The 26,831-nt window shown below is 39.5% G+C and overlaps 2 protein-coding genes across 7 annotated transcripts in view; one reads left to right on the top strand and one right to left on the bottom strand.

The window, feature by feature from the left end:
• GPR137C (G protein-coupled receptor 137C) overlaps window positions 1-4,706 on the bottom strand; it is an 82,197-nt gene extending 77,491 nt beyond the window's left edge. For both annotated transcript variants that reach the window (XM_055361394.2, XM_004055178.5), the window contains exon 1: window positions 4,269-4,706. In XM_055361394.2, coding sequence (XP_055217369.1) covers window positions 4,269-4,706 — 438 coding nt within the window. The remainder of the gene's footprint in view (window positions 1-4,268) is intronic.
• Window positions 4,707-4,960: 254 nt separating this feature from the next.
• TXNDC16 (thioredoxin domain containing 16) overlaps window positions 4,961-26,831 on the top strand; it is a 125,729-nt gene continuing 103,858 nt past the window's right edge. For 2 of the 5 annotated variants that reach the window (XR_008671330.2, XM_055361391.2), the window contains exons 1-6: window positions 5,269-5,524; window positions 13,502-13,609; window positions 14,243-14,475; window positions 15,418-15,500; window positions 20,195-20,268; window positions 21,087-21,161. Coding sequence is in view for 4 of the 5 variants with exons in the window: in XM_055361391.2 (XP_055217366.1) it covers window positions 14,316-14,475; window positions 15,418-15,500; window positions 20,195-20,268; window positions 21,087-21,161 (392 nt within the window). In the remaining variant the exon portion in view is untranslated. Of the gene's footprint in view, window positions 5,525-13,501; window positions 13,610-14,173; window positions 14,476-15,417; window positions 15,501-20,194; window positions 20,269-21,086; window positions 21,162-26,831 lie in introns of all 5 variants that reach the window. The other 3 variants (XM_004055177.4, XM_055361390.2, XM_055361393.2) reach the window with 3 other exon arrangements.

Below are 26,831 nucleotides of genomic sequence, written 5' to 3'. Positions count from 1 at the left end.
AAATTACTTGATAAGACTTCATAGCACCTGAACTATACAATAGTATCACAACTGATACATACTAGCCATTTAATTTTGGACAAATCACATCTCTTTCTATTTCATGGGGGTTGTGAAGACAAATGTTACAAAGTGCTTTGAAAATACCAATTTCATAAAATATAAGGCATTATAATCATGTCTTTTGTTACAGGTATGTATCTGAAACTTCGGCTTCACAGATAATTTCAGGAGAAATAAGATCAAGATAGTGAAAAAATTTAGTAGATTCAGACAAAAACAGTTTATAGTCAGTTATGGATAAAAGTCAAACATTGAACTAAACCACTATTTCTGGTAAAAAGTAACTGACTCAGGATATGAGACTCATCTTACAGACTTTTCTATTTTGTAGAATTTGTTGAAACTAAATTAGCAAAGCCTTAATTAGTATGGGCCATTTGCCATGATATAAAAAGTTTCATTAAACAAAACTCTATATTGTATGAAATCTTTTAGGCAGAAAATAGATTCCAGACAATACATAATTTACCTCAAATGTTCATCAAAATAAAGTTAACCCCCATATTTTAGATAACTATTTTCTAAATTTTGACCTTTTTATAAAGTGTCATTCAATAATATAATCACCATTGTTCTAGTTGCTGGAGATAAAAATATGTAAAATATTCCTTCTTATCCTCAAGGAATTTCTATTTTAGGTGGTAGAAGTGTGATTTCAACTTTTGTGGGAAATCAAAGAACAGAACAAAATCAAATGAACCTGTAAGTTGACTTGCATGTTATTTCAAGTATTACCAATATAAGAATATATCTACTGGTAGGGACAATAATAGCATCCATAAATGTAAGAGTTAAGATTTTGAATTTAATTTTCCTATCTGTTTTGGCATTGTGATTAAGTCACTGTACTTTATCCTGATTAAGCAACTGGCACTCCTAAGACCAAATTGAAAGTAAGAACTTCAATATGTTGAAGATGAACTCATTGATTTTGGCATGCATCACAACACTCCAAGATGGTATACCATCAACTCTCATTAAAAAAAAAAAATTTAGATTCAGGAGGTTCATGTGCAGGTTTCTTACATGGATATATTGTGTGATGCTGTCAACTCTCCTTTTAAGTCCTTCAATATATTCTAATGGTAGATAGAATCAGTTTTATCAGATAGTCTGTTTCAAATATTGAAGTCTTCTCCGGTAAAAGTCCAGGAGTGTGAACCCTTCTCTGGAAAAGCTCTTGTCCTACTGATCCTGCCAGAACCTCAATATGTGTTTTTAGATTAGTGCACAAGGTGGCTTTTCTTTTTTTTTTTCCCCCTCTCTCTCAACTATAGGCTTCCAGGAGGTTTAGTATGAGACACTGAGAAGCTTAACTGTTTAAGAAAGGGCTACTTTCCCTCATCTCAATTCCATTCAAGTGTAGACACCCAAAAAAAAAAAAAAAAGAAAAAAGAAAAAAGGGGTTGAGGCATTTAACTTTTCAAAAACATGAGTTTTAGAATATCCACCAAAATGTATTCAAAGTAGTAGAGTTTGTTTTACTTTTTATACTGATCCACGATTCTTTATAACTAAGTCCTTAAAGCTACTCTTAGTGGGAATCAGAAAAAAACAAATGCTTTAAACAAGTGAAAAGTAATATGGAATTGGTATTTAATATGGCATACAGCAAAGACAGAGTGAGTTGGTAATCAAGACACACGACTATTCAAAAAAGATATAGGTGCTTTTGGTTAAAAAAATTAAACATCAGTTAAGTCTTATATTTATCACCACATAGGCTTTCCCTACCACTTTGCTATAATATGAAGAACTCACTAGGAAAAACTTCATTAATTCAGAATGATCAATGAGAAGTATACTTGCAGTTATCTGGAACTGACATAAAAATTTGAACTAAAATACTCTCTTAAATACAGGTTCCTGGAGATTTTCTCTAATGAAAAGAGAAATGATTTCTGGTTAAGATATCTCCTTTCAAACAGGCTTTCAAAAAAATTGACAATTTGTTCTCTTAAATACAACTGTGTCTTAAAATTGTTAATTTCATTATAAAAAGAAAGGACAAACAACTCACACTCTTTTTAGCAGGCATTACAAAGGAAAAAAGCTTTATCCCAGCTTCTTTCCAAATTATATTTTTCAGGTTAATAGAGTTTTATCGTTTTTAAAAAAGCATATTACATAAACATTTAACAGGAGGACTTTCAGATTTTAAATTCTTCCTCACTAGCTTGGAATATTAGCTCAAAGTCTGAAGACCCAATCTAGATACTCCGTGTATTCTATGCTATATAAGCACACCTTCAGAATTTTGAGCTTAAATATATCTCCTTTTTTGGATAGTGTTTACCCACTTTGTGCTTACCTGGGGGAGCTACTGACTGGGAGAACGTAAAAAGGGAAACTTCTGGGACACGGAAAATGCTTTATATCTTAATCTGGGTGGTGGTAACATGGGTGTATACAGATGTAAAATTTCATCTAGGTGTGCATTTAAGATTGTGGACTTTATTGTATATGTTATACCTCAAGAAGTAAAAAGAGTGTTTACCCACTTTATGAAATGCCTACCAACTATTTTACAGTGAATCATTCATATTATTTTGTAAATCAAAATGTATAGGGAAAAAACAAGTCATCTGATGCCCCTGGCATAAAAATCGCTAGTCACTTTCAGGTAAACATCTGAACCTGGAGTAAAAGCTTCAGCGTTGAGAAGTCACTAACGCACTATCTGAAATGGTGGCAGGAAGATTACAATGTATCAGTTTAAGTATAAAGGGTAGAAGTGTTATAACAGCTTAAACGACAACTAGATTAGAACACCCTCAAATAAGTGACACGACTATGGCATCATTTGATTTGTGATAACCTATGCTTCTTATTTCCGCTTACCGGTTTGCGTTTTTGTCATTGTATTGTTTGGACTTTCAAACGATGGAGAAGGAAAATAATAAAAGTTAAATTAGTTTTGTTGTTTTCAACTATTGTTTTTAGTGTGCTAAATAGCTGACATTATGACTGATTATAAAATTATGCATTCTACTTCCTATTTATTAAAGGAGAAAAGAGTTGGTTTATGCAGGAAATATAAACACAATATACGTCATCTTTTTTTTTTTTTTTTTCACTTTTGCTTGGAACTACATTAATTCCATCACCTCCAAAAAAGCCTTTGAGAGGATTAGCTGCATAGGCCAATATTATTCTATATTAGTCTGTATTAAGCATATGATGTCACCTTGCTTCCTCCCCTCCTCAAGCTTTTCTTTTGGTGGGAAGGAGGACTTTTTTGGGGGAAAAGTCTTAAAATATTATGGCTTAAATACCACAAGCTGACACACATAATTGACAACCTTACACTCCCAAACCTGTTTGAAATGGGTCAAATACCTAAGCGCTGCAGAACAATGCAATCCAACCAGCAATTCCCCATAAAAGAGAAAGGGGGTGTGATTAGGTTCCAGATATTAAGCAAGTTATTGCAAAAACAGTTTGGTGGTTTTGTTTCTGCAATAGGCACAGGTTGAGCTAGTATTTTTTTCTCTTAATTAGCTCCAAAAAAGACTATGCTAATAGGAGGTAGGATAAACCGCTAAAGCATGAAGCAACTGGGGCAAACATTAAGGGCTTTATGGAGGTCCTTATCCTGATCCTCAGCATTGGTTATTGATCATCAACCCTGCTGGGGAACTATCGAACGAAATTTATGTGAGGCTTATCGAGCCACAGGAAAGAAGATGCAGGAGGGAATATAAGCTTCTAATAAAAGAAACGCAGCAACAATAGCAGAGGAACAGCTCTGCCGGTGACGTAATGGCTGGCAGCAGTCCAGCTTCAGCAGAGCTGCTGCTACCTCAGCATCCAACCTCCCTCAACATAGTCCGGCTTCGGCAGAACCACCGGGGCTGCTACTTCTTGCGATGCCACTTTGTTGGTGCCACCAACGCCTTACCTCGGAGGACCAGAACACCGAACAAAGGGTTCGTTCCGTTGCTGTTTTAAGTTGTCAGACACACACACTCTCTCACTCACTCACTCACCCCCTAGCCCGGACCCCTCAGTAATCAAGCCAATCAGCCACTTAAGTTTAAGGCGAAAACACTGGCTCACACTCCAGGTGTGCCTCGGTTTCCCCAGGCTGGTTTCCAGTCCGCCTCTCGCTGCCCACCCCCCGCCCCCGCTGGTCCTCAGCGGGAGTTGATCCCGGCGGCCCCGCGCACCCGCCCGGGCCCCGCATGCCGGCCCTCCCGCCTTACCTCCGCCAGGTAGAGGTTGAGGAGACAGAGCGTGGAGAACTGGAGACAGGAGGGGAAGCAGTAGAGCAGCCAGTGGGGGAAGAAGTGCAGGTGAGCGGGCGGCCGGAGCAAGGGCAGGGAGCCGCTGAGCGAGAAGGCGGCGGAGAAGAGGGTGGTCCTGAGCGCTGCCCACAGGAGACAGAGGAAGAGGCAGAGGCTCTGGTAACTCAGCCGCCGCTCGCGGTACAGGAGCAGCCGCCACAGCTGCAGGTAGGCAAATGCGAACAGCGCGGCGTAGAGCAGGGCGTGCAGGACGCTCAGCGCCAACTGCACGGAGCCCGGCACCGCGGCGCCTGAGGCTGCAGCGACGGCGCCTCCGCCGCCCCCGCCGGGCGTGGAGGGCTCGCGGCCGGCTGCGGGGGCGGCAGCGGCCGCCGGACCCGGCACGGACACCCTCATGAGGGGGCTGGGGGCCGGGCGAGCAAGCGCGGGAAGGAAGGGGCTGGACTCGGAGCCGCCGTCGAAGGGGAGAAGGACTGCCCCCTTACCCCCCACCCACCCCAGCCTCTAACCCCAGGAAGCGCCGTGACGGGACCCGGAGTCCAGCGCAGAGCAGCCGCGGCTCCCCCGGACCCCGCCTCCTCTTTCCCCCCACCCCCCGGGGGTCTCGGCTCCTCCTGCTGCGGCTCGGCTCCGTAGCTGCAAAAAACAACTCTCGGCTGGAGACAATCAGCTGAGAAACCCGAGCATTTGAGGCGCTCGCTCCGCACTGTGGGCTCGCGCCGATTGGCCCAGGCAGGCACGCCCCCTGAGCGCCGCGCTCGGAAGGCCACGGGCCGCAGGACCCGTCGCTCGAGGGCCCCGAGATCTGATTGGGCGCGTAGTTTCCCTACTTTCTCCCTCCCCTGTACTTCCCACCCACGCTGCTGATTGGCCCTGCTACTGCACCGCCCGTTCGCGCCGGCGGGAGGACTCTGTAATCGTCTGTCACTCTCGCTCCGCCCACCACGTTTCCCATTGGTTAGAGAGTGCCTCGCGTAGGGAGCACGAGGAGAAGGAGGAGCTTCGCAGGTTGTTTTTTCCCGGGAGGCCGACTCCGCCGAGTCGGTGGCGGCTGCAGGCTGGGAGGGAGCGGTGCTACGCCTTCGGAGGTTGGCGAAGTGGTTCCAGGCTACCCGGCTAGTCTGGCACGGCCCCGTCTTCTGCCTCCTCCTCCGTCTCGTGGCGGCGGGAACTGTTGGCCGCGCGGCCTCGGGAACGGCCCAGCTCCCGGGCAGGTAGGTGACAGCGCCGGCCCTTCAGGCTCTGCCTGCAGACCCGGGGATTCAGACGAAGCGGCTTTCTGTAGCCAGGGCTGCACTGCACAGCTCCGGAGTCTGACTTAGGACACCCGTCTCTGGGGCACCGAAGGGCCTCACCTGGAGCCTCCTGAGGGCATTTTGCCTTCTCTTTTCGCTGCATGAACGGCGGGAAACACCGGAGCCCTTTGTGGGTCGAGGGGATGGAAAGGGGCGACGGGGAGATTCGGAGCTCTTAAGTGAAAGACCCTTTCCTCCCAAGGCCAAGGGAAATGTCTCTTAAGGAATAGTAGTAGTAGTATCAGATGGATGTTGAAGCGATCTGTGAGCAGGGGGAAGCTGGTTCTTTCAAACGTAGAATTTGGGAAGATGCTCTGGGCTTAAGTTTTGGGAAAAAGGCAGAAACAGACTTGTAAGTATGATGATTGCCTGGAGAGGAAGTAGAATATTCTGTACTGTTTAAATTCCACATGTATCGAAGCCTTGGACCTGTGTATGGTAGATGGTGGCGCTATTCCTGGGGCTGAGAGAGAAAATACATGCTATGTTACTGCTGTGAAGAAGCGAGGAATAATCAGATCGACTAACGTATATTGGGCCGGCACATAGTTGTTGACTTTTTTTTTTTTTTCCTATTTGGGAATAAAATTAGCAAGTAGTGCAAAATTAAAAGGAAATAATTTGTTTTCTTTAGAATATACAGCACATTACGAATTCAGTATCCTTGTGAAAGACATTGCTACGTTTATTGGAGCAACAAAGACCCAGTTTTCTTACCTCACCATCCTTTGTCCTATGCTTTTTTTTTTTTTTCCTTTTTTCATGCAGGGTCTCGCTCTGTCGCCCAGGCTGTAGTGACAGTTCACTACAAACCTCCACCTCCTGGGCACAAGCAGTCCTCCCACCTCAGCCTCCCAAGTAGCTGGGACTACAGGCACTGGAGCCACCATGCCCGGCTGATTTTTTTTTTTTTTGGTAGAGACGAGGTTTCACTATATTGTCCAGGCTGGCCTTTGTCATATGCTTTGCCCAAGAAGAGTGTTGCTGTCTTTTTTTCCTAGCTAAGTATTCCACAGGGAACTTTAAAGTCTATTTTGTAGATTCTGGGACAGTCGTTTGTCCAGGTACCAGATGCTAGTGTGGTTTGAGTTCTTTATAGGTATGCTGACAAACTGTGGTAGATGTACAGGCCTAGCACTGTTACCTAGACATCCCTCAGATGAAACGTTCAGCTGAGCAGGTAGAGAGTGCAGTGTATGAGAGGGTACGGCTTGCTCTAAGAAGTTAACAGGCCTAATCCAACATCTATGCTTTGGAGAAGGATTTTATGTTTATTGGAACCTAAGAAGTTCATCTCATGTATTTTTAGAGAATGTGGTCAGGGCGGTACACAATTCTCTTCAAATAGGAGACAGGATGCTCATGACAGCAGTGATGTAATTGATTGCAGTAATGTGCTTAAGTATTTAAGCATAAAATCAGAGTTGTGTGATTTTAGGCACTTGTCAAAATCAAGGGCGCCATATATTCTCTGCCATGGCCTATTTGCATCTTCCGTAATCATTGAGGTGCACATTTCAAGTCATCATTAGACTTTAAAAGGGTTTTTCTTTTTCTCCTCTATTCTCTGCTCAAAGTGATAGTAAACATCTGGATAGTACCCATACTAATTTTAGGTCTTGGCCTGTGAGGCTTACCTGCCACCTGCCATGTGTCAGTAAGAGCAAGTCTGGATAGCAGCCTCGTTTCTTTTTTGGAGGATGGGAGTGTGTGTGTAGAGGTGGGGGGTGAGGGTGCAGGTAGAGGATTTTCCTCCCAACTGCTTTGAAAAGGCTCTAAAGGGGAGAGATGTCGACTCCTTTTATTGCCTCCTTGGGTCTGAAATGATAAACTGTGTTGAGATCTGATCAACATTTTATTTGAGGCTGGTTCAGTGAGCAGGTTCTGTTCTCCAGTAGCAGCATTAAACTGTAAGTAAGCTGACTTCAGACAGAATGTTCTTACGGAAACTTTGTAAGCGTTATATACTCCATTTGTTGCAAAATATGAAGTGCGTCTTTTTCCTGAGTATGATGGCCACAGGTGTTGCTACAATTTATTTAATAGTTACAGTTGTTAATTTCCTTCTTTTCTGAGAGGAAAAGCCATTAATTTTATGGTTAATCATAAGGGAATATTAGGCCTATAAAGGGGGAACTAACCAAGGGTTTCCTAGAAAAGCTTGGTGTCAGCTATTCTAAAATTTAAATGTGTCCAAATGCATAAAGATTTAATATTGTTGTTCTGAGAGGACAGATGACCCTAGCACAGTAGTCTTTTCAAACATTTAAAAGCAGAACTGTTTGGGTTGGGCATGGTGGCTCACGCCTGTAATCGCGGCACTTTGGGAAGCCAAAGTGGGCGGATCACGAGGTCAGGAGATCAAGACCATCTTGGCTAACACAGTGAAACCCCGTCTCTACTGAAAATACAAAACATTAGCTGGGTGTGGTGGTGGGCGCCTGTAGTCCCAGCTACTTGGGAGGCTGAGACAGGAGAATGGCATGAACCGGGGAGGCGGAGCTTGCAGTCAGTGGAGATTGCACCACTGCATTCCAGCCTGGGTGACAGAGACTCTGTTTAGACTCTGTCTCAAAAAAAAAAAAAAAAAAAAAAAAAAAATCAGAACTGTTTGTCAATTACTATTGCATACAGTACCCTATACCAAAATGGGATTGGTGGAGCTAACGAGGGCTACCAGCTGTTCTACCTGCCTAAGGAACACAAAGGCAAAACCTCATACTGTCTCCTTACAAGAAGACTAGCGTTTTCTCTTGAAGTACTTCCTCCTTGATGTCTTTTGGAGCTTAATATTCAGTTGCTGAACAAAACACACTTTTGTCGCCTTTAACATTTTATGTGCACGCTTTAGCCCTTTTTCTACTATTGTCTCACGGAGCCATTCTTACAGTGCTGTTACCCTCTTGTATTAGTCTTTAGTTACATGTCACTCATTCTTTCTGTTATTTAAATGAGCTGTGCAAACACACTTCTTTAGAGTTTAGGGATGAGACGAAAGTTACATCTTATGTGCCAACTCTGATCCATGCCAGCAGGACCATTATACTGAAGAATTGAGGGCCTCTTGCAGCCCAAAGGATCAAAGTCTACATGTAGTTGGGAGGTGTATCTGTAGTATTGGCAAACATGCTATGGAAAACATTTACCTATTACTTTTCCCATCTTTTAGTATTGGCATCTTTTGTGGTAATAGTCAATTGCATTTTAAAGAGTCATCTTATGTTCAAGTCATAATGCCTTTACCCATTACTAAGACCAGGTGTACTAATAGTGCTAGACTGGGTTATACTGTGGAAACAACCCCGAAACATTAGAAGTTTAAAATAATGGTTTATTTTATTTTTTTCTGAGACGGAGTTTTGCTCTTGTTGCCCAGGCTGTAGTGCAATGGTGTGATCTCGGCTCACTGCAACCTCTGCCTCCTGGGTTAAAGTGATTCTCCTGCCTCAGCCTCCTGAGTAGCTGGGATTACAGGTACCTGCCACTATGCCCAGCTAATTTTTTGTATTTTTGGTAGAGACAGGTTTCATGATGTTGGCCAGGCTGGTCTCGAACTCCTGACCTCAGGTGATCCACCTGTCTTGACCTCCCAAAGTGCTGGGATTACAGGTGCGAGCCACCGTGCCTGGCCTAATAGTGTTGGAGGCAGAAAGAATGAGGGTCGTGACCAACTCGGTATACCCCTGGAGGCTATATGAGCAAACAGCAAACTGTTCTCATGAAGGCAGGTTGTTGGCGAATTGACAAACTGCGTCTGCCTCCCAGAAGGAATGCTAAGGCCAGTCACACCCCAGGCGCAGTGTTTCTTGTGATTATCTACAGGAACATCTGAAGCCTGTTAGCAATCATGTGAACCTGTGATAAATCAAGCAGCTGACCAACCGTTACCTGCTCCTCCCTGCTCTTGCTACCCAATAAATATGAAGGGTTGTGGAAGCTCAAGGCCCTTGCTCACTAGAAGCAAGGAGCCCCCTGACCCCTTCTTTAAAACAGATTATTTTGTCTTTGTTTTCATTTCTACATTCGTTCTGCCTTCGTTCAGTCCCATAGTAACCGTCACATAATAGTTTAGTTTACACTGGATCAGTTGGGAGCTTTCCCCTATGGTGTTCTCTTTCTGGGACTTGGGCTGACAGACAAGGCCTGATTTTGAGTGTAATCAGTCATCATGGCAGAGGGAAAGTGTGTTGTGGTTCATTGCACATGTATACTGACTCTTAAAAGCTTCCAGAAGTACATGTCACCTTGCACATTTCATTGGCCAGGTCATGACCATACCTAACTCAGGGAAGTGAGATGCATAATTTTAACATGCAGAGAACTAGAAACATTTGAACAGTCTCTCGTCAACAAATGCTTTCCTTTGTATATGTAGTTCTTCCTTGGCTTTTCTTGGTGGAGGTAATTCAAAATTACCATCTTCACTATGTGAAGCCTAAAGTTGAGGATCTCTGAGTAATGCCCAGCAGTGGTCATCTCTTTACTGGTCTAGATAGAAGTTATCTGTCTGCCACCCCCTGTTGAACACGTAAGGCAGTGCTGGGAGAGATAACTGTAAGTATTCCTGTTTGGAGAGAGGAAGAATGGAAAACACACACCAGACTCTAGATTGTAGCAATCTACAGTTGAAATCTCTCTAGGCAGTTGTTGCTAGGGCTCTAGTTCTGTTCCCTGAGTTGTCTAGGCCAGTTGAAACAACAACAACACTCCTAACACAATAGAAATGAATTACAGGAAAAGTGAAATAAAGAACATCAATTTACAAGCCCAATTTTAAAATTATTATTAGATTCAACAAACATAAAATTACTGTGTGAAATTGCTATAAAATGTTCTAAACATTTACACTCCATTTCTGTATTTATGTCATTATTTTAGACAAGTAACAAATACTTCTTACTCTGCACATGCCCTACAGCATAGTTCTCCGTGGTCCTTGGCTTTGCCCTGTGTGAGGTTCTTCCATTTTTGTTATTCTTGGCCACATCTGAAATTGGCTTTGGAGCATATGGCCTCTGACCTCTTTCTGTGGCTGAGCAGTTTTGTCAGTTTGCTTTGTGACCATGCACGGGTGGGGGCCTAAGGATTGTTTTAAGTTTTGAACATCTAGTCTTTTGGATGGCAGTTCTTCTCTGGGTGTTTTTCTTTTAATACCTTGTTAAACACCACCAACAGCAGCCATCACACAGTACTAATCTATCTTCCAACCTCTTCTTTTAGAGCTATAAATAAGTTCATTAGCCACGGGAACATAGGTACACATTCATTATAAGTTAATCAGGTACATGTCACCTCCAAATTATTGTAGTGACAGTTTTATCAAACTTATTAATGTGGGTCACTTGCTTAGCTCCAGTCTCTGATAAATGTTTCCTTGAGTAGGCCCAGAACAGTTTCTATGCTGCTTGGCCCCAGCCAGTGTTTTGGAGTTTTTGTTAAGGTGGCATCTCACTTCTAGTTTATATACAGCTTAAGAGAAAATAGTTTATGCTGCTATAATAACCCCTGCCGTCTCAGTGACTTAAAACAACAAGGTTTATTTCTTCCTATGTCACATGCTTATTACACATTAGCTGGGAGTTCTCTGTTATGCTCATGCTCACAGAATAGACAGCATTTGGGCATTTCTCTTGACTGCAACAGAAGACTGTAAAGCCTGGCTTTATTAACACTAACTGCTGAAACTGTTGCCTGAAAGAGACAGATGCCACTTTTGCTCACATTTTATTGGCCACAGTAAGTCATCTGGTGGTCATAACTAACTCCCCCAGAGGTGGAGGATGGAGGGAACTTAAGTGTAATTAGTAACTGCAAGGAGAACTAGAACTATAGTAATGAACTATCACACCAAGGTAACAAGGCCACATTTCTCTGAAGGTACTCATCACTTGGTTCTGATATCTAGATTTTTGTAGTATTAAGTTTTTGTTTGTTTGTTTGTTTGTTTGTTTGTTTTGTTTTTAGACAGGGTCTTCCTCTTTCACCCAGGCTGGAGTGCAGTGGCATGATCATGGCTCACTGCAGCCTCAATCACGATCCTCCCTACTTAGCTTCCCTGGTAGCTGAGACTACAGGTGTGTGCCACCATGCATGGCAATTTTTTTTTCTTACTTTTTATAGAGACAGGGTCTCTATGTTGTCTAGGCTGCTCTTGAACTCCTAGGCTCAAGTGATCTTCCTGCCTCTGCCTCCCAGAGGGCTAGGATTATAAGCGTGAGCCACCGTGGCTGGCCAAGTATTGTTTTTCATTCCCTTTTCTAATTACTGGAGGTAAAAAAAGAAAAAAAAAAGTCACCAAGTACATTTTGTATCTTTGTTTTCACTCTGCTCTTGCTGATATTCTCTTTCCCCACCCACATTCGCTTGCCGTTAGTTAAGATCTTTTTATGAGGACAGCATGTCTCTGAGCAAATGCATTTTATTTTCCATGCATGTGAAATGTCCACTCTTCCATGGCCCTACAAGGTACATATCCTTCCCCTACTCCCTTTCCCCTCTTTCTTCTTCCTTAGAGCCAATTACTTTCAACTGCTCACTGTTTGTTTTGGCACTGACCGTCCTATTTTCAATAAACTTGGTTTTTGGCTTTGTGAAAGTTGAAAATTTAGTTCTCTTTCATTTATTTTCCCACCCTAGCTGCATGTTTCCTTATTTTCTATCTTCCCTTTCTCTCAACAGTTGTTATGGTTTTGGTTAAATCATTATTCAGTATTTATTTCATTATGAAGACATAAATGCTACTTCTAGCTGACCCGTGCGGTATTCTTTGCTTTAAGTAATTTTTAAAATAATCAAATCTTACCATAGATGGAACAAACTACAGAGATTATTACTGAGTTCCTAACTCTAAACATGTAAGAACAATCACCAATGTCTCTAACCGATTAAAAGCACAGTACTTTCACATATATAATCTTGTTTGGCCAACGAGACAGGAAATATGGGAAAGTATTTAAGCATTGGCTGTATGGTTAGACCTTTGGTGCTACAAAATACATTCTAGGGGAAAAGAGTAATATGTTAACACTGATGTCCAATTTAGTGTTAAAATGGTTAAATTATAACCTGGAGGCCAGGTTATAATGGCCTGTATTATAACCTGGAGGCCAGTATAGATGATATTCTATACTGGAATCTTTCACCTGTGCTTTTCATGTTGTACAGTTTAATTAGGTTATAGTTATTTCATATATAGTAATGAATGTTATATAGTTATTCTCTTAGCCTCAGAAATGCATGCATTTTCTCCAGAATATGAAGAAAATAGCGGATGACCTATTTTAAAACATCCCTATTAATATAAAGTAGCTTTAAAATAGGCTGGTTTAAAATGGTTATAATGTATAATCAATTTTAATGTCAATGATACCCCTTAATTATGTCATTAAAATTACATTTTTATATACCTCTTATAGTTCTTGCTTCTCATTTTACTTTGAGTTTTTGAACTCTTGACTCATTATTAAAAATTGATAGCAAATTTTTTCACTGTTTGATATATACTGCCTCTGAAGAACAGAATTATTAGGAAATAACCAATGAGTAGTTACTTCATTTTTTTTTTCAGGAACACTGGCTTGTTAGAGAGAGATATTATGTACTTATTGATAATATTGAATGAGCAGAGTAAATACTCAATTTAATATGATTTTTCATACATTTCAAATTCCTTATTATTTTATTCTTTGCTGAAAAATTCTACTTTTATCCTTATGAGTATATAGAAATAATCTATTGCTGTTTTTTCCTATTGCCTATTTTGAGATAGTGAGCTTGCATTTGAAAGAGATGGGTCCTGTTTGAAATTTTAAAAATACTGAAAGAAAATTTTCACCTACAGCTATGACTGTTTTTATATTATACTAATTTTTCTAAACTTTCTTCTTTTAAATGTAGATAACATAGATCATCAGTAGAAAACTTCTTGAAGTTGTTCAAGAAAAATTTGAAAGTAGCAAAATAGAAAACAAAGAATTAACAGCAGATACAGAGGACAGCATGGAAGTAAGTACGCCAAGAAAGAAGATAAGAGGAGGATATCTAGAACAAATTTGATTTCAGAACATAGAATTGAATTAAAGTATGAGTTGAAAAAGATATTTAAATTTTTAAGCAGTATAGAGAAATCTAAGGGTTAGGCATTACAAATTATGTATATTTAGAAGGAATGTTCTTCCATTGTTTTAATAGGTTTCTTCTAGGGGATTTAAAGTAAAAGTAAACATATTAGGCATATTTTGGATGTCTCACTCCCATCTAAATGGTATTAAATAATTATTCGATTATTTCTTATAATCAACTATAGGTAAAGAAAAATAAAATGCCCAATTAAAAAATGGATTGGTTAATGTTTGAGAATTAATTTTAGAACCCTTGAAAATGACAATTAGCTTAACATACTCTACTAAACTGAGCATTTTCTAGGTAGTTTTGATATCTTTTGCAAGTATGAAAAATCAATAGTATTTTCAAGTCAATGTTGTTATATATTGTCCCCCCTCAAATTTTTATGATATGGTAAAGTACTAGCAAAATCAAATGATGTGACTAATGACTTTCTTTTTGTAGGTTTTACTTCATTCATTCATTTAACAAATTCATTCAACAAACTCTTGTTGAATACCTTCTCTGTGCCAGGTGTTGTCTTAGGAAACAGAACACAGCAGTGAAAAAACAGACAAAATCCGCTCAGATACAACTGCAGCTGATAATGTTTTCCGGCTTCAATGTCTTTAGAGTTGGGATCTCTTTTGTCATAATGTGCATTTTTTACATGCCAACAGTAAACTCTTTACCAGAACTGAGTCCTCAGAAATATTTTAGTACATTGCAACCAGGAAAAGCCTCTTTAGCTTATTTTTGTCAAGCTGGTAAGTATTTTTAAAATTCTAATATGATTCTTGTGATGTTTTTATTGCTATTTAATCAGTAAGCTCAGTGGGAAATTTCTGTTAAGATTAATAATATGTGCTATACAGCTGTTACTATAATATGTCTGACTGGGTTTGAATCCAGCCCCTGCCACTTGGCCTGTGGTGTGACCTTGGTTAAGTCACTTAGCTTCTCTGTGTTTTTCTTTCATCATCTGTTCAGAAGAAATAGTACTTTATAAGTTTGTTGTGAGGATTAAATGATTTTACTTATATGCTGAGTTCATAGTAAATACTAGATAAGAGTTAGCTACTAACATACCATCTGAAAGAATACTTTCTCATGTTTTTAGCGTGTAACTGTTTTAAGTTTTTTAAAACTTTAAATGTAATGCTTTAGATTAATACCCTGCTTTAGCTGTATTGTTAATTATACTGAATTAACTAATATAACTATTGAGCATAACTAATAATTTTTTTAATAGTCAAATTCAAGTCTTCATGTCTTAAAAATACTATTCTTGGAATTAATAAGTGAAGTGAGTACACATTTCTGTTGGCTCCCTTATTATAATTGTGATTAGAAAATGGTATTTTAAAATCATTTTGAAAGTTTTTGTATGTGTACATGTGTGTTGTGTATATGGTATTAAACTTGGAGGAAGAATGCCAAATGTTAGGTTTAAACGAAACATTTATTATATTGTTGTTTTAGGAAGTTTTTAAGGTCCATTTACAAAGTTAAAGTACATCATGATAAAAACAGAAATAAGAATAATGAGGCAATAGTAAAGTAAGGGTGTGAAAATATGTAACGAGATATGTTTAGTTATTTGTTGTTGCATGCTAGTTGGACAAATGAATCTATTCTGTGTTTGCAGATTTTAAAATTCATTTTTAAGGGGCAATTCATAAACATTCATGAAACATTTGTTATTTTAGATTCCCCAAGAACATCTGTATTTCTTGAAGAACTGAATGAGGCTGTTAGACCTCTGCAGGACTATGGAATTTCAGTTGCCAAGGTAGAAAGATATTTATGTTACTAAAATATTAGTGACGAACATCTTACAACTTTATGGCTTAAGACTGAATATCTTAAAATACTTCCATTTCATATCTTTTTCCAAACTGGAAATATATTTTTTTCATAAGAATAAACAGAAGCCCAGAAAGAGAGTTTCAGGTTATTGCATAACATACTGCTATAGAGGGGACAAAAAGCTGTTTAAAAATTTTTAGCTTAGAATTTAACTTTATGTTATAAACCATTCTATTGGGCCCATGGTATCATTTTTCAAACCTATAGTTAGGTTTTTGTTCTGTTTTGTTTTGCCTAATGAATATTTCATAATAGGTAGCCACAATTCAGCTGTTTTTAAATTTTTATTAGCACAAACTGAAGTAACAAAATGGAGGTAACCAAATAATTTTTTTCTGTTCTTCTAAGTCTTTATAATTGTTTATGTTTCACTTTTTCGCATTTATTTTTAGAACAAAGTTATAACGACTCAACATTACATATTTAATTTTTTTCTCAAAAAATGTTCAAATTTGCCATAGAGTATTATAGAAAATTTCCACATGCATCATGGATTAGATAGATATGTAAGCCTTTCATTTAATTTAAACTTAGAATTTATACATCAGACAGCTGAATGAGGGGTAACCCAGTGATACTAAATTCTTTCTGGTTAATGTCTACCTGACTTCCTGTGTACATTTTTTCTTAATTCATTAGCCTTCCTCTTCTAAGAGATGGCTATTGTCGCTCTTGGTCTCTGCAGCTAGAGTTCCCAGAGCAGACAGCATAGAAACATTGACTAACATTGGCTATATACCTTTAAAAATATCTATTTTTTAAATGTGTCAATTCTGTACATATAGAGATCTCAATTAACTTTGAACAACTGATTTCACTCTAGAATGATAACGGCAATCATCTCCAAGGATCTCTGAATAAAATTTTAAATTGAAACTTAGAAATGAAGTAGTAGATTGGTAGGAAACTCAAAAGGGATAATCATACTGTTTAGTAACTGGTGGACTGTCGCTAATAACTATGCATATAGTAACTTGAATAGAATGCTAAGGTTCATGCCCAAGCTGTTGCCCTTATGGATGAACATAACTGAAACTCCTAATTTTTTTTTGAGACAGAGTTTTGCTCTTGTCGCCCAGGCTGGAGTGCAATGGGACAATCTCGGTTCACTGCAACCTCCGCCTCCCAGGTTCAAGCGATTCTCTTGCCTCGGCCTCCCCCGTAGCTAGGATTACAGGCGTGTGCCACCATGTCTGGCTAATTTTTGTATTTTTAGTAGAGATAGGGTTTCACCGTATTGGCCAGGCTGGTCTCGAACTCCTGACCTCAGGTGATCCACCCGCCTTGGCCTCCCAAAATTCTGGGATTACAGGCATGAGCCACTGCACCCGGCCGGAAACTCCTGATTTTACAGTGAGAATGCTGAGCTCTATCTAGAAAGGAGATAGTGGCAAATGAGATAAACCTTTGTTGAGTGCCTAGCTCAGTTCCCACCACCCAGTGCTGAGTAAATATTTGTGAGATAGAAATGAGCTTACCATATTTAATCTTCTTTTGGATAGAAAGATGACTAAGCACCTGTCCTTTTCTTTGGAGAGTTTATATCCTAAATAAGGAGGATAAAACACATTCACAAGTCATTTTAATAACTAGCAGAACCTGATCATTGTAATAGGAGAGATACAAATAAAGTGCCATAGAAGTTTTTTTTCTTCTTTTTTTTTTGAGACCGAGTCTTGCTCTGTCACCCAGGCTGGAGTGCAGTGGCGCCATCTTGGCTCACTGCAACCTCTGCCTCCTGGGTTCAAGCAATTCACCTGTCTCAGCCTCCCGAGTAGCTGGGACTACAGGCGCATGCCACCATGCCTGGCTAATTTTTGTAGTTTTAGTAGAGATGGGGTTTCACCATATTGGTCAGGCTGGTCTCAAACTCCTGACTTCAGGTGTTCCTCCTGCCTCAGCCTCCCAAAGTGCTGGGATTACAGGCATGAGCCACCGCACCTAGCCCATTGAAGTTTAAAGGAAAGAAAGCCTATATTTGATTTTTGAGGTGGAAAGTCACAGATGGTATTGGGAAAGATTTCACAAAAAGCAGCATTTAAGATTGTTTTCAGAAGATAGCAAGAAGCAGGATGAAGAAAATGCTAAAATATAAATGGGCTACATATTCTAGTCAAGACAATGAATGTCAAGCTGGATACAATAACCCAAGAAAGCTGTATGCTATTTAGGGCTATATGTCTTGCCTTAAATGTGTCCTTCCTTTTCTACCTGATTACCACCTACTTGTTCCATAAGATTGAATTTGGAAATAGTGCCTTTCTCTGGGTTATCTCATGCACTTGAATATGTGAGCAATTATAGCATACAAATCAGAAAAAAACGTAAAGTACAAAATTTGACCTGAAACAAGCTGTAATGTTTAATTCTCCTTCTTGTTTCCCTAACCAATGATATTTAGAAATGCATCCAAAATAAGGGTTTCAGAAATCTTCAAAGTAAAGGAAGGAAAAAATAGATATATTATACAAGTGATAACCAGAAGAAATCTAGTGTATCAAAGTAGATTTTAAACAAAAAGCTCTGTCATCCTTGACTTTTCTTTCTCTCATAAGTAATCCATCTACTACTTGGTTCTACTGTGAGAACTTTTCAAATCTGACCACTTCCTATACCTTCATTTTTACTTCTTCCTGCCATCTCTTCTCATTGGGGAAACCACAATAGCCTCCTAATAATTGGCCTTTCTTCCTTCACTTTGTCCCATGACAGACTCTTCTCCATATGTAGCCAGATGTATCAGGATACATCACTACCATGCTGCGAAAGTCCTTTCATTCCAATTATGATCAAATAGAAACTTTTGAGTGTTGTGGACACTGACTTTGTCTCTGATCTCATTTTCTGACCCTCCACTTTGTTCAGTTCGTTCTTAATACATAGTGGTCATCTTTCTGTTATTTGAACCTGCTGGAGGTGCTGTTAACCACAGGGCCTTTGCAGATATTTTCCCCTCTGCTTAGAACTCATCTCTTATACTTATTTGTATATTTTTATGCATTACTACATTTCTTCAGTTCTTTGTGCAAATGTCACTTTTTCAGAGAAGCCTTCCCTGATTACCTCTCTAAAATGCCCTATCACATGCTATTCCCTTACAATTTTTTTATTTATAGGACTTAACACTACATATTAATTAGTTTTCAACTTGTCTCTACCTTACATTGTTCTAAAGCTAAATATTTTTATTTGGAGCTTACCTGTACCCAAAGTGACTAGAACAGTGACTGACATGGTAGATGTTCAAATATATTTTGAATTGATGAATGAATGGACACATCTATTGTCATAATACCAACCATCCTTATGCTGTAACTTAAAAATTTTTTTAAATTACATATATTAAAGTTTACTTTTTGGTTATGGCTATAGTCCGACTTTAATTCTGATTCTCTATTTCTCATTTCTTAGTGTCAGTTCCTGTTTTGTAGCCTTTTAAACAAATGTTGCTTCCCCAGTTCTTCTTCTTCTTCCTCAAATCCCATTAAAATTAAATTGAACAACAGGAAAACCCCCTCTTAAAAGAAACAAAAGCCTTACCAAATGCAAAACAAAATAACTATTCTTCTAGCCTTAGTTTTGGTTAGTTAACGTTGGTGGCTCTCCATTTGCCCCATCTAGAAACCCCTTCATTCTTTTTTTCTCTTTTCTCTCTTCCTCTATCTCAATCTGCATATACATTCTCAGTCTTCCCTCTAGTTGTATGTATTGTATTTGTAAAAAGCCTTTTGAATGTCTTCTGTCCTTTTTGGCTTTACTTCTCATCCAAGTCATCCATGACCTACGCTAATGTGATATTCTTTTAAACTCTCCTTATCTTTGTGTTCTTTTGCCTTCTATTTATCTTCATGTTGTTGCCAAGATTGTTATTATATATTTTTTTCACTTAGAGTTCAGATTATAAGCTATCCAGGGCTGGTATGGCTGCTCTGACATCATCATTGACTTAGTTCATTCTTTCTGTTGTACCATTCTTTGCAAGTAGCTTCTTTAAAGATGCTTTATGGTCCGTGATTGCTGTTGGTACTCCAGCTGTCTTACCTATTTTTGGTCAAGAAGGAGTGAAAAGAGCAAAAGTATCAGTCAGCCCGCTTTTAAGAGCCTTTTAGGAGTTTCAGCCCAGTGACTCCTCCGAACACCATTTAGCCATTGCAGGCTGTTGGGGAGGTTGGGAAAGCCTTTTAATGAAACACTTGCTTTTAGCAAAGTTCTGTTAGTAAACAAAAGGGCAGGATGGATTTTGGGTGGGAAACCAGCAGTATCTGCTATCTCTGTGTTCCACTTGCTGAGATGCTTTCATCATCCCAAGTTAGCACTCACTTTTGTGCTTCCTGGCTATTGCTCATACTTTTTGTCTTGCCTTAAATGTGTCCTTCCTTTTCTACCTGGTTACCACATGCTTGTTCCATGAGACTGAATTCAGAAATAGTGCCTTTCTCTGGGTTATCTCATGCACTTGAATATGTGAACAATTATAGCATACAAATCAGAAAAAAACATAAAGTACAAAATTTGACCTGCAACAAACTGTAATATTTAATTCTCCTTCTTGTTTCCCCAACCAAGAAACTTGACCTTTTGATATATATGCTAAAACTTAAGTATACTCTTTTAAAGGTTAATTGTGTCAAAGAAGAAATATCAAGATACTGTGGAAAAGAAAAGGATTTGATGAAAGCATATTTATTCAAGTAAGCTATTTTCCTGAGTGTGCTGGACAAATACAAAGCTATACTTCTAGAATATTCAAATATGTAAAATATCACTGAGCTAGAATAAAGTCATATGTAAGGGGGATCATGTAAAGCTTAACCAAAAGTCCAAGTAATAGATTTGTTACCTAACCTCTCAGTACTTTAACTTCCTTATTTATAAAACAGAGAGTAATACCTACATCACAAGGTTGTTTGTGAGGCTCTTGTGTAAACTCCTACAACAAATGCCTGGTAAGCAAGTGCTTACCAAATTTAATGTTCTGGGTAGATATGTCAGGTCCACATTTGGGTGTGAAATAAATGTGCTTTATTTTTGAGAGATCTGCCAATCTCTCTGCACTTGGGTTTGATCTACCTGAGGTTTCTCAAATCCTTGGGATTTGGCCGATGAAGTGGGGAGAGGTCCTGTTTCCTCAGGGACCTTCTGAGGACACTTCTTTTTCCTTCTTGCTTTCTTCCCAGCCCAATTTGGGGAACTTGTGTGTGTGTGTGTGTGTGTGTGTGTGTGTGTGTGTGATTGTGAGTTGGGGAGACTGGTAGGAATCCTTGTTTGGACTCCTTTTTTTTTTTTAGCCTTTTTACCAGGTACAGAGCCTAGGCTTTTCAAAGTTAATATATTTATTGAGAATGTATTATGTGCCAGGACGCTGGTAGGTATGTGGAGTATGCGGACAAGACACAGCTGTAACATCAAAGACCTTAAAAGCTAATGTATTCGATAGACAAGTAAATTGAATTCTAAGGAAATATTTTTTGTATTTTTCAATATTAATATGTTTTTAAACTTTTTATAGGGGCAACATATTGCTCAGAGAATTCCCTACTGACACCTTGTTTGATGTGAATGCCATTGTCGCCCATGTTCTCTTGTAAGTACAGGGGCTACACATTCATTTGTTTACTTGTTACTTATCTGTTGATTTCATTTTAAATAACCACAATTCATTAAAATATTTCAGGGTTTTAACATTATATTTGTAGGCAACAATTTAACACAAATTACTAATCTATCTTCCCACGTTGAGGATCTAAAAATTTTTTTAATGGCAAAGGATACAGAAACATGGAGATACTTTTATAAGAGTAGGAGATGACTCAACAAAACCACATCGAGTGAGGTCTAACTGGAGGAGTGAGGATTTTGCCAGGTATCTTAGTCTGTTCAGGCTGCTATAACAAAATACAGTAGACTGGGTGGCTTATAAACAACAGAAATTTATTTTTCACAGTTATGGAATCTGGGACGTCCAAGATCAAAGTACTGGCAGATTTGGTGTTGGGTGAGGGCCCCTGGTTTATAGCTGGTCATCTTTTCCCTGTGTCCTCACATGATGAAAGGGATAAAGGAGCTCTCTCAGGGTCTCTTTTATTAGGGCACTAATCTCATTCATGAGGGCTCTGCCCTTATAACCTCCTAATATCATCATACTGGCAGTTAGGATTTCAACATATGAATTTTGGGGAGACATAAACATTTAGACCATAGTACCAGGTAGGAAGCTCATCTTTGTTTGTTTTTTGTTTTTGTTTTTTGTTTTGAGATGGAGTCTCACTTTGTCTCCCAGGCTGAAGCACAGTGGCATGATATTGGCTTACTGCAACCTCCACCTCCCAGGCTCAAGCAATCCTCCCACCTCAGCCTCCTGAGTAGCTGGGACCTATAGGCATGCACCACTCATCTTTGTTATTCTCACTGGGATTTTTAAAGTAACTGGCTTTCTTCTTATCCCAGCTGGGTTTCTTTCTGGATTCTCTAGCTCTGGGCTTGCTCACTTAGTACAGAAAGAGTTTGTCCCAACACATACCTCAGTGTTTACTGAGAGAAAGTTTAAGTTTTCTGGCCTGGAATCTCCAGGCCTGGTATTTGGATCTATCTGGGGTCCATTCTTGGACTCTTCCCCTGAATTAAGTCTGATATTCTGTTTGGTAACAGAGCTAGAAAATATGACTTGTTAAGGACACAGGTTTACATGGACTTTTCTAATTTAATGTTATAAGCCTGTTGTCCACTAAGACCTTTGCTGACATTGGCTGTCTTTTTCTGGTTGGGTCTCCTCTTCCTCTCTCACCTACAAAAATTGGTAGTTTAACTCCTGGAAATTCAAAACTTACAGGTGAAAAGTTGTGCTTATCACTTTACAAATGTTCCAGTCCCAATAATATGTTAACAAAAGGCCTTTAGAAATTCCTGACAACCATGGGCCCTGATACTTGTAGACTAAGGAGCCAATTGTAATGAGTGAAGATGGTCTTTTGAGGAAGGAATTCCTTGGAATCCCTTTCCTGGGACAGAGGGGTAGCTATCTTGATGGTAGGGGTTCTGTGAAGCTTAGCAAAAAGTCCAAGTAATAGATATAACATTTGTTCTCAGGAAGCTTACTAGTTAGCAGCTGTTTTTCCGGTGGATACCTGATAACTATCTTTGACCCAGAAATGGGGGTGAAGAAACACAAAAAGAAGTCTTTTCATAAAGTATGAATCCAAATTTGACACCAAATCCTGGAGTGGCATATCCACATTGAACAACTTGATGACAAAGTGGTTTTGAAACAGCTGGCCCTAGATATGGAGAGGATCGAGGACGCTGTTATCTAAACTGGTTACCCCGTGAGGCTCAGCTCATTCAGTGCTGCTTTAGTAGTGTCCTGTTCTTAGTGCTGTACTAATGCTGATTTATAGAACACGAATTCCACAAATAGATTATTCCCCATGTTCCTGCTGTGTGCCAGACACTTGTTAGACATTGGCTCTAAAAAACAGAATAGGATGTGGCTTCTGTTCTCTAGGGATTTAGTGTTGCACAGACAAACAGAAAATATTATTAATATGTGATAAGTAAAATAGTAGAAGTATGTATGCATAAGGGCTAATGGATCCACAGAGAAGGGAGTAGTTATTCATGTCTAGAATGAGGGTGGATATTTATTAAGTGGGCTTACTGAAGGAAGTGGCAGTTGGGATGAATGTTAAAGGGTAAGTGCTTGGTGAAGAAGGGGAAGGTGAGAAAAGCAAGAGGAACTTTGTGACAAAGGCATACAGCAGCCATGTTCAATCTTTTTTTTGGCTTCCCTGGACCACATCGCAAGAAGAATTGTCTTGGTCCACACATAAGTACACTAATGATAGCCGATGAGCTTAAAAAAAATTGCAAAAACATCTCATAATGTTTTAAGAAAGTTTACGAATTTGTGTTGGGCCATATTCAAAGCTGTCCTGAGCTGCATGCAGCCCATGAGCCACAGGTTGGACAAGCTTGTCATAGAGGTTAGAAGTAGTTGGGAGAAGGTGGTGGTTTTGCCAGAGTATAAAATGTGAAGCAGGAGATAAGAGTAGAAAAGTAGACATGGGGTCAGAGGAAGGGAATTTTTGTTTTCCCTCTGTATAAGTTTAGGCTTTTGGGTAACCACTGAAAAGTGAGGAGTCCAGCTGTAGGCCAAAATCCTTCTGTGATCTTTCAGGCCTGATCATATGCAATATTCCAAGGCTATGCCTGACAAACCTCACAGGGGGAAGCTGCCCTCACCATACCACACTTGGCACGTAAGCAGTACATTGCAGTTTTCTAGAGAAAATTGAGGACAAGGACATAGGCCTATTCCTCTCCTAATCCTTCAGGCCCCTATGCTTATATGTGCATCTGCATTCCTAGCCCTGCTACCTCCATTTTGAGGCCTCCTTACCAGAGCCCTTGGCTAAGGTGCTTTTCTTATCTTTGAGTCAGGGCCTTTCCGCTCTTACCCCACACCCCTTTTGTTCCCTCAAGTCCATGGGTCCATAAAGAAGTGGGGCCTGTTGTTTGGGACTCCTTGGATTGAGATGATACCTTGTGTCTGCACTGTATCCACCTGACCCTTGCCTGTGGTCATTCCAAGGGATGAAAAATTTAACATTGTTGAGCCAGCACCTCTCTTTTTTGCATCTTGTTTGCACTTTCCTAGTAAGTAAATGAAACCTTGATTATTACTTTTAGTTTGGCTTGTTGTTCTGATTGACCACTTTAACACCTGATTGCCCAGCAAAGAGCTGTAGGCAGGCAAGTGATGTGATCAGATTAGTATTTGAGAGATCTTTCTGGTGGATGTGAGATATGTCTGTGGGGTTTGAGCACATGTATAAACCATTCTGTGACCGTTGTATAATCTAGGGAGGTAGAGTAGATACAGCAAAGGGGGGATTTTCTTTTTAATGCTTAGGAGGTGAAATTAGCTGGACTTGGTAATGGTTAATTTGGTAACAGTAGAACTACAAACTTGTTAATTCTTGATCTCTTCTTTCCTACCTCATGCTACCCAGATCTAGTCTGATCACCATCTGAAATAGGCAAGGAAGAAGAGCAAATTTACCGAATATGAGTCTACTTTAGCAAGTGGAAAGTCCATCATGCCTCAGTCAGGCATCTATAGGAGTTTGAGCCCCAGAGCAGTGTACATCCAGGTGTTGTCAACATATAGGTCAGCCAGGGAGCGTCCTAGGGTAATACCACCATTTAAGAGAAGAAACTGAGAGAAAAAAAATAAATATCAAGGAAGTAGAATTCCAAAGAGACAGTGTCCTCATTTTTGTTTAAAATGTGAGAAAATGACTTATGTAATACAGTGTTTTATAAAATTTCCCAGTAACGGTATTTACAATGTTAAAGAACTGTGCCAAACAGTATGCTGTCCCTTAGCTGTACCTTGCAAATTGCCATGAGGAACAACCTATCTTCTTACTTTTGGATGCTAAAACCATCAGTTTGAAATACCCAGTTCCTGGCTAGCAGTTTTTTTTTTTTCTGTTGTACTCTTACAGTTGCATACTACTCATAAAAATAGATTTGAACTGGCCGGGTGCGGTGGCTCACGCCTGTAATCTCAGCACTTTGGGAGGCCGAGGTGGGCAGATCACGAGGTCAGGAGATTGAGACCATCCTGGCTAACACGGTGAAACCCTGTCTCTACTAAAAATACAAAAAATTAGCCGAGCGTGGTGGCGGGCGCCTGTAGTCCCAGCTACTCGGAAGGCTGAGGCAGGCAGGAGAATGGTGTGAATCCGGGAGGTGGAGCTTGCAGTGAGCTGAGATCGCACCACTGCACTCCAACCTGGGTGACAGAGTGAGACTCTGTCTCAAAAAAAAAAAAAAAAAAAAAAAAAAAAGATTTGAACTGTTGCTTGACAACTTTTGTCCATTTTTAAATTATGTTTTAAACTTGATTTATTTTGAGATGGGGTCTTGCTGTTTTCCCCAGGCTTGAGTGAATTGGCAATTCACAGGTGCAATTACATCACGCTGTGGCCTCAAACTCCTAACCTGAAGGGATCCTCCCACCTCAGCCTCTGGAATAACTGGGAGTACAGGTGCACACCACCACACTCAGCTTAAACTTTATTTTTATTAATTTTTAGGAGCTCTCCTTATATAAAGCACAAACTAAAAATTTTTCAAGTTTTTCATTTGTCTTTTGAATTTCCCTATTGTGTTCTTCAAAAAATTATGTGGTCAAATTTATTTTTTCTTTTTTGACTTCTGGATTTTAAGTTGTACTACCTTTCCCTTATTCCATTGTTATAAATGAATTCACCCATTTTTGGGATTTTTAAGAAACAAAGTCTTAGACTTTGAGCAGTTTTAGATGTACAGAAACTTGAAAAATTTACAGAAATTTGAGCAGATAGTACAGAAAATCCCAGTATATCTCCTCCTTTATATATAATTTTCCCTATTATTAACATTTTGCATTAGTGTGGTACAGTTGTTACAATTGACGAACCAATATTGACATATTATTAACTAAAGTACGTAGTTTACATTGAAGTTTCACTCTTTGTGTTCTACATTCTATAAGTTTTGACAAATGTATGACACATTTCTACCATTAGTGTCATACAGAATAGATTCACTGCCCCCAAAATGCTCTGTGCCTAACTATTCATCCCTTCCTCTCTCCCCTACAAACCACTGATCTTTTTACTATCTTTGTAGTTTTGTGTTTTCCAGATGTGATAGAGTTGGAATCATACAGCATGTAGCCTTTTCATCTTGGCTTCTTGCACTTAGTAATATGCATTTAAGGTTTCTGCATGTCTTTTCATGGCTTGATAGTTCATTTTTTAAATCACTGAATAATATTCCACTGAATGGATATATCACAGTTTAACCATTGACCTACTGAAAGACATCTTGGTTGCCAAGTTTTGGCAATTATAAATGAAGTTGCTATTAACATCCATATTTAGGTTTTTGTGTGGTCCTAAGTTTCCAACTCCTTTGGGTAAATACGAAAGGAGTGTGATTGCTGGACTGTGTGGTAAGATTATGTTTAGTTTTATAAAACGTTGCTAGCTGCCTTCCAAAGTGGCTGTACCATTTTGCATTCCCACCAGCAATGAATGAAAGTTCCTGTTGTTCCACATCCTTGTCAGAATTTGGTGTTGTCAGTGTTCCATATTTTGGCTAGCATAATATGTATATAGTGGTATCTCTTTGTTGTTTTAATTTGCATTTCCCTGATGGCATATGATGTGGAGGATGTTTTCATATGCTTATTTTCCATCTGTCT

The sequence above is a fragment of the Gorilla gorilla genome, chromosome 15 (assembly GCF_029281585.2).
Source record: "Gorilla gorilla gorilla isolate KB3781 chromosome 15, NHGRI_mGorGor1-v2.1_pri, whole genome shotgun sequence".
NCBI lineage: Eukaryota > Metazoa > Chordata > Mammalia > Primates > Hominidae > Gorilla > Gorilla gorilla.
Note: the sequence above shows the minus strand (reverse complement) of the source record. Positions and strands in the feature narration are given on the sequence as shown.